We start from the raw sequence: 7,812 nt of genomic DNA, 5'->3' as shown, positions 1-7,812 counted from the left end.
CCTTTAGACAAATACAAACACCATTGTAAGAGCACGAACAAATAGAATCAAAAATACCAAGCAAAACTTGCATACAAAAATGTTCTTTTTTAAATTAACAAAGAATGTCATACAAGTAGACAACAAATATTTAACCGTTTATATACTTTTACATACCAAACACTACTTTTTAAATAAATGATTTTAAACATCCTTTTTGCAACTTTTAAAATTTAAATATACTCCCTATATAGAAAACCAGACCTAATTCACAAACCAAACTAATACAAAACTAATGATATTCAAATACAACATGATTGAAAAAACAACCCAAGTACAAAATATTAAGCTCACCGGCTGCTTCTTCAGTCTGTTGTAGTAGCTTATGGGGGCTCGTCCGGGATTTGAACCCGGGACCTCTCGCAACCGAAGCGAGAATCATACCCCTAGATGGGGTATGACTGGCAGTGGAAACTCTACATAAAGTCTGTTCTACCCTACTAATTAATAGATTAACTTAACTACCTTCACCTTGTGTTCTCTCACTAGTGAATTCTAGTGCACTCTGGCTTGTGCACTCTAGTTAGGAAGGGGCGGAGTAAGAGCAACCAACAGTTTGCCACAACACACACAATGAATTAACACACAAGCATTTCTTCACCTAGATAAAACATATACAAATGTATGATGTTTGCAGTGAAATGATTTTCACATTTATGTTTGGGATCATCCTCACAGATGCAGTGTAAATTGTGATAAAGAATTGAAAGTTATGGATATTTTGCCTGTATATGCTTGCTGTGATCGTTCATGCAAATGTTTCCCAATAGGGTGTGAACTGCTAAATAGGATCCTATTTTAAAATACTATACTATTTCTGTCGCCCTACACCAACCCTACACCTAAACCTACCCCTTACAGAAAACTACTTGAATTTCATAAAACACCATTTTGTATGTATTTTAAGCCTTTTGTTTTACAGGGACACAGTCATAAACCATGTTTACGTTGTAGTACCCATGTCATTATACACATTTGTGTCCTCATAATCCACACACACACACACCAAGAAAAACTGTTTATAAAAAATAAAAAGTATTATTAAAGTACAGTTATATAATAAAATCTCATAAACACAGCAGTTGTTCTGTTGCTTGTCTTTATTAAAGGCCCAAACACCAAGGATTGTGAAAAAGTTGTGAAATTTGGTACCTATAACTTAGATCATCACCAGGCACTTTCTGACCACGGTTTTCAATGTAACCCTTCAGCTACTTGATTTTATTATTATTATTATTAATCAGTTCATGCATTTGTAAGAACATACGACTCATTTTTTAATCTGATTCATGTTTATTAAAGACATATTTTACATGAAAACAGTGAAATACAAACAAACAAAATATATCAAATAATTTGTAAATTATGCTCATTGTGTCATGATTATACAAGGATGCTTAAGAATACAGTCAAGTAATACAATAACAACGATTTTCAAAAGTATACTAGTTTGACAGTAATCTGAAGTAAGAGGAAAATTGCATCTCCAGTTTATATAAAAAAATGAGAGTACAATATTAATTTGGAATACTTCAGATTAAGGTTTAACTATTTGTATATCCATAAATAAAAAAGCACACTATCCATAAACAAACCTGCAACTCTGTATTAGTTGTGTGTGAAATCTGAGTATAAAGGTTTTCACAAACAAATCATGATTCGTTATTTAAAAAAACAATTATTATAAACATTAACATCTTTAGAGAGCTTTAAAAAATGTAGTTATATATTAGGGAGATGGTTTGGATGTGTTTTAAGTAAATGACTAAACTCTGGAATATGCTCACTCATCCAATACTCAAAATTAATTAACATTAGAATGAAATTAAGAAAAAGAATACCCATGTATGTATGCATTTACTACTAGTCTTGTTCTGTCTACATTGCATGACATTTGCACGTTGTCAGAGGAGTCACTGACAAAATCCCTGAACTTTTGGATTACTCTCAGTACCCTTCTCAGTGCATTCAGTGACTCAAAAAGTGGTGTCACATCTGTAAAGTTCTGCTGAATTCTTTGAATATTCTCACGGAGTGATTTTTGTTTGACTGCATTGGTAACACTGGACGCAGCACCTGTTACACCACCTGCAACACCAACTCCAATCCCAACACCTGTAACAATCAGAGATGCTCCAAAAGTGAAAGGAGCTAAAATCGCACCAACCACTGCAGTGATTCCTCCTGCTGCTCCAATCACTGAACCTGCCAGAGAACCTGCTGTGCATTTACGATGAACCTCCTCTAGTGAAGCTGTTGTTTCTCCCCACTCTGTAACTAAGGCCACAAAATTATCGTAGTGCTCATTGTAGTTCTCATCAAAGATCCTTATGGACATCATGAACCTTCGTTCCAGTTTTTCTGGAATCCTCTTGTTTCTGTTTACAGCAACTCTTAGGAATGGTTTTGCTAAAATCTCATCAGCTGAAGGTCTGGTCATAGGGCAACAGCTGAGCATTTCTTTGATTAAATTCTGTAGATCCTGTGAATACATATCTGAGAAGTGAAGGGGGTATTCCATATCGTGGGAGGCTTTTTGAAGGCGACGTTTTTTTAATATCTGACTGTGAAGGAAAATAAAGAAAAAAAAACAATATAAGGAAAATCTGGTTGACCCTGAGATCCAAGATCATAAAACACTTTGAAGGTGCTATATACACTTTTTACCTTTTTTTTGTATTTGTATTGTTTAATGATATTCCTATCAGTCAAGTCACATTTTCCGTTGCATTTTTTGGCAGTTGGGACAGCTGGACATGTTTGATATTGTATTTCATGTTGTTATTGAATGCTATTGTATAATTGAATATTATTAAATATTATTAACAAACAATAAAACATTTATTTAATAATATTCCAAAGCACACGTTTGTTTCCGTCAAAGATGCAGTGCTGCTGTGCGATGTGAATATGGCATTAAGCAATATAAGTTGTATCGCAATTTAAATTTCATTTTGATGCATTATGCAACCCTACACTGGATCTGTGTGACGGTAAAACAAACAGCAGTTGAAAGGGTTTTGTTATGCATCTACCATCAATCTACCAAATACTTTGTCAAGCATTAAGATTTGAAAAAAAAATTATAATAATAATGTAATTCTTGGTTTGTAAATTATATAGCTAATTGAAATGAACCCATTAGTACTATTTTTGTAATTTTCATTGTTTAATAGAGTGCACTCACCCACACATCCAGCATGCAGAGATCATAGAGCACCCACCCCAGTGAACAGATATCACTACAAAAAAAATTTAAAAAATAAACCACATTACGTGAGGGCTAGATTTAAGTGCATTGTTTAAACAGCTAAAGTAGTCAGCATTTCATGTAAAGAGTTTGCAATAAATTTCAATATTTAAACTTAAAAAAATCATACCTTTTGGAAGTATATTTGTTTTGTTCAACTTCTGGGCTGTGATAGAGCTCTGCACCTCTAACTGAGCTTGTATAAGGATCTGCTCTGAAATAGAAAAATCAATGTAAACTCAAACTGATAAAACTTCAAAAAGATCTTATTAGGGATGAACTGAAACATCAGCTGGAAGAGAAACAGGCAGAAATACTTGGCAAATAATTTGAGAGCCAGTCACTTATTAGGGGCCAAACACCACAGGTGCAAATGCACTTCTTGTATCCATTAGTTTTCTTCTTCTTCTACTCCTGAGTCTATGGGAGCCCATATAACTGCTTATGGGAAAACTATACAATTTGGCATGAAAATGGAAGATACACTCTAAAAAATGCTGGGTTGTTTCAACCCAATTTTGGGTCAAATATGGACTATCCCAACTGTTGGGTTAAAAAGTTAATTTAAAAATGTATCCAAAATTTAACCCAACAGCATTTTTTAGAGTGTAGTTTCAACATTAACATTTGGCGTCTCTAACTCAAACCATCTAGCGCCACCAAAAGCTCAACATTTTATTCATGTTTATGCTAATAACTTTTGAAGGTAAATTATATAAAAGCAATTTTTGATTACATGGCTCATGATGAGTCGAAAGCATAACAAAATTACTTTTCATCCTAGACAGTTTGTCTGATTTTCACAGTTGGCTCAGATCATCTTCAGACTATGCTGGAAAAAAGTTATGGAATTCAAGTTAATTAGTCAAACTATCCCAACTGTTGGGTTAAAAAGTTAATTTAAAAATGTATCCAAAATTTAACCCAACAGCATTTTTTAGAGTGTAGTTTCAACATTAACATTTGGCGTCTCTAACTCAAACCATCTAGCGCCACCAAAAGCTCAACATTTTATTCATGTTTATGCTAATAACTTTTGAAGGTAAATTATATAAAAGCAATTTTTGATTACATGGCTCATGATGAGTCGAAAGCATAACAAAATTACTTTTCATCTTAGACATTTTCACAGTTGGCTCAGATCATCTTCAGACTATGCTGGAAAAAAGTTATGGAATTCAAGTTAATTAGTCAAACCATTCTTGAAAGACACGCAAAGGAATTTGATGAAGAGCACACACACAAATAAAATGGACGTGAGGCTATATCTCCGCAATGCTTTAACATATTTAAACCAAACTTCTTGTGTGCCATAAAATGACATGACCTAAGGATATCCACTGGTCATGAGATATTAAATACAGATATTTTACATATATATATATATATAACATATGAACGGTTTGGCCAAAAAATACAAGACTGGTCTCTTTAGATTTGGTGCAACATTTCAAGTCAAACGAAATTCCAATTGTTTCCATGTCTGCCATTTTGGGCGTCAGTCATTTTGAATTTTGCTGTAACATGCTATATTTTAAAGTTTTGGGGCAGAAAATATAATGATATTTTAAAAATAAATGCTAATAACTTTTGATTGGTTTTGCCTATTGTCATGTGACTGGTCTTGGTAGATTCCTTGGATCATGCAGAGAACATCAACACCAATTATGCAGTAATTGGCTGAACTTCCTGTCCACCATTTTGGTTTTCTTTATAAAACCTAATTTTTTTAACTACTCCTAGACCATTGGTCTGATTTTCACCAAATTTGATTCAAATTATTTTCAGACCATGATGGCAAAAAGTTATGGATTTTGTGACAATAGACAAATCGGTTTTGATTTACCGCCTGAGGAATATCATATCAATGGTATATCACTATCACTATCATAAAGTGATATACCATTAAATCATGTTACTAGTTATTGTATTTATGATTTTCAGCCTTTTTGAATAAAATGATCTTAAAATGTGTTTAATTACTCATTGCTGCAGTTAGTCTGATGTTCCCTGTCATGCTTAGCTCCTTCCTTTGCCTCCGTTGTGCTTGGCCCCTTAATTGCTACTTGCAGCTATATTATATCTATAATTATCACATACATACTTTATGAAATCTAATAATAACAATTGGTTATTACAAACACAATTACATTAGATTTTTCAATGTATTTTTAGTCCAGTGTGTCCAGATTTGTAATGTCCAAGAATGTCAATGTCTGTTTAATGTCTGACTATTAGTTTTTTTTTTGTTTTTTTTTACCTTTTCTGCACTTTTGAGTATCCGAAATCCCCTAGATTGATGTAGCCATCTTTAGTCAGAAAAATATTCTACAATGACAACAGAAATATCATCAAATACACACATTTGATTTGGTGACAAATGGTTTAATGAACTTTAGGGCTGTGCAAAAATGATTTTCATGCGCATTTTCATGCGCATCTCATCAGTAAAGCCGGTTCTGTGATTAGTAGTAAATCTCCAGCACGTGCTTTCAGATGGAGTGGCATTTAATACACAGAGCCATAGTTCACTGACAAGCTACGCAAAATTTTGCGTAGCTTGTCACTGATCTACGGCTCTGTGTAGTAAATGCCGCTCCATCTGAAAGCACGTGCTGGAGATTTACTACTAATCACAGAACCGGCTTTACTGACGAGATGCACATGAAAATCACATTCAATTTTTTGCACAGCTCTAATGAGCTTTATCAGTGTCTACCTGAGGTTTGATATCTCTGTGAGGCGTCAGTCATTTTGAATTTTGCTGTAACATGCTATATTTTAAAGTTTTGGGGCAGAAAATATAATGATATTTTAAAAATAAATGCTAATAACTTTTGATTGGTTTTGCCTATTGTCATGTGACTAGTCTTGGTAGATTCCTTGGATCATGCAGAGAACATCAACACCAGTTATGCAGTAATTGGCTGAACTTCCTGTCCACCATTTTGGTTTTCTTTATAAAACCTAATTTTTTGAACTCCTCCTAGACCATTGGTCTGATTTTCACCATATTTGATTCAAATTATTTTCAGACCATGCTGGCAAAAAGTTATGGATTTTGTGACAATAGACAAATCGGTTTTGATTTACCGCCTGAGGAATATCATATCAATGGTATATCACTATCACTATCATAAAGTGATATACCATTAAATCATGTTACTAGTTATTGTATTTATGATTTTCAGCCTTTTTGAATAAAATGATCTTAAAATGTGTTTAATTACTCATTGCTGCAGTTAGTCTGATGTTCCCTGTCATGCTTAGCTCCTTCCTTTGCCTCCGTTGTGCTTGGCCCCTTAATTGCTACTTGCAGCTATATTATATCTATAATTATCACATACATACTTTATGAAATCTAATAATAACAATTGGTTATTACAAACACAATTAAATTAGATTTTTCAATGTATTTTTAGTCCAGTGTGTCCAGATTTGTAATGTCCAAGAATGTCAATGTCTGTTTAATGTCCGACTATTAGTTTTTTTTTTGTTTTTTTTTACCTTTTCTGCACTTTTGAGTATCCGAAATCCCCTAGATTGATGTAGCCATCTTCAGTCAGAAAAATATTCTACAATGACAACAGAAATATCATCAAATACACACATTTGATTTGGTGACAAATGGTTTAATGAACTTTAGGGCTGTGCAAAAATGATTTTCATGCGCATTTTCATGCGCATCTCATCAGTAAAGCCGGTTCTGTGATTAGTAGTAAATCTCCAGCACGTGCTTTCAGATGGAGTGGCATTTAATACACAGAGCCATAGTTCACTGACAAGCTACGCAAAATTTTGCGTAGCTTGTCACTGATCTACGGCTCTGTGTAGTAAATGCCGCTCCATCTGAAAGCACGTGCTGGAGATTTACTACTAATCACAGAACCGGCTTTACTGAATTACTGCACATGAAAATCACATTCAATTTTTTGCACAGCTCTAATGAGCTTTATCAGTGTCTACCTGAGGTTTGATATCTCTGTGAAGAACATTCCTCCTCTCATCATGAATATACTGTAGCGCCAGACAAATCTGAACACACCAGTCAAGAATCTGCACACATTTGATACACATGGAGAAAGATGAAAGCATCAATTTATACTCCTAAAAAGATGCATCTTTAAGTCAAGTCACCTTTATTTATATAGCGCTTTTAACAATACAGATTGTGTCAAAGCAACTGAACAGCAGTTGCTTTGCAAAGATTTGTATCGTGAAAAGCGCTGTACAAATAATAATAAAAAAAAGTTGAACGTGAATGACGTGAAACAAAACGTGAAACAGGGGCCTGTTCAGCTTCCTGGGGTGTTACAGAGTATTTGTTAAATCTAGCTAACAAAAGAAAATGTATTGTGTGTTTGAGTGGTCCAGACGCTACACAGGAGTTGTTTATTTGAAAATGTCAGGAATTACTGTTGCAAGCTGTTTGCGCAATGATCTGTTCTGAAAAAAAAATCGCTCCAAACTTTTCTTAAAGGGGTCATATGATGCTGCTAAAAAGAACTTTATTTTGTGTATTT

The 7,812-nt window shown here is 33.9% G+C and overlaps 1 protein-coding gene across 1 annotated transcript in view; it reads right to left on the bottom strand.

Annotated features, from left to right (window-relative positions):
• Positions 1 to 362: 362 nt before the first annotated feature.
• LOC107575684 (serine/threonine-protein kinase Nek3-like) overlaps positions 363 to 7,812 on the bottom strand; it is an 8,839-nt gene continuing 1,389 nt past the window's right edge. Inside the window, exons 2-7 of the mRNA XM_016262038.1 lie at positions 7,256 to 7,345; positions 6,797 to 6,864; positions 3,420 to 3,503; positions 3,221 to 3,281; positions 1,901 to 2,599; positions 363 to 425 (exon numbers count right to left, since the gene is read on the bottom strand). Coding sequence (XP_016117524.1) covers positions 363 to 425; positions 1,901 to 2,599; positions 3,221 to 3,281; positions 3,420 to 3,503; positions 6,797 to 6,864; positions 7,256 to 7,345 — 1,065 coding nt within the window. The remainder of the gene's footprint in view (positions 426 to 1,900; positions 2,600 to 3,220; positions 3,282 to 3,419; positions 3,504 to 6,796; positions 6,865 to 7,255; positions 7,346 to 7,812) is intronic.

The sequence above is a fragment of the Sinocyclocheilus grahami genome, unplaced genomic scaffold (genome assembly GCF_001515645.1).
Source record: "Sinocyclocheilus grahami isolate Dianchi unplaced genomic scaffold, SAMN03320097.WGS_v1.1 scaffold2815.1, whole genome shotgun sequence".
Lineage (NCBI taxonomy): Eukaryota > Metazoa > Chordata > Actinopteri > Cypriniformes > Cyprinidae > Sinocyclocheilus > Sinocyclocheilus grahami.
Note: the sequence above shows the minus strand (reverse complement) of the source record. Positions and strands in the feature narration are given on the sequence as shown.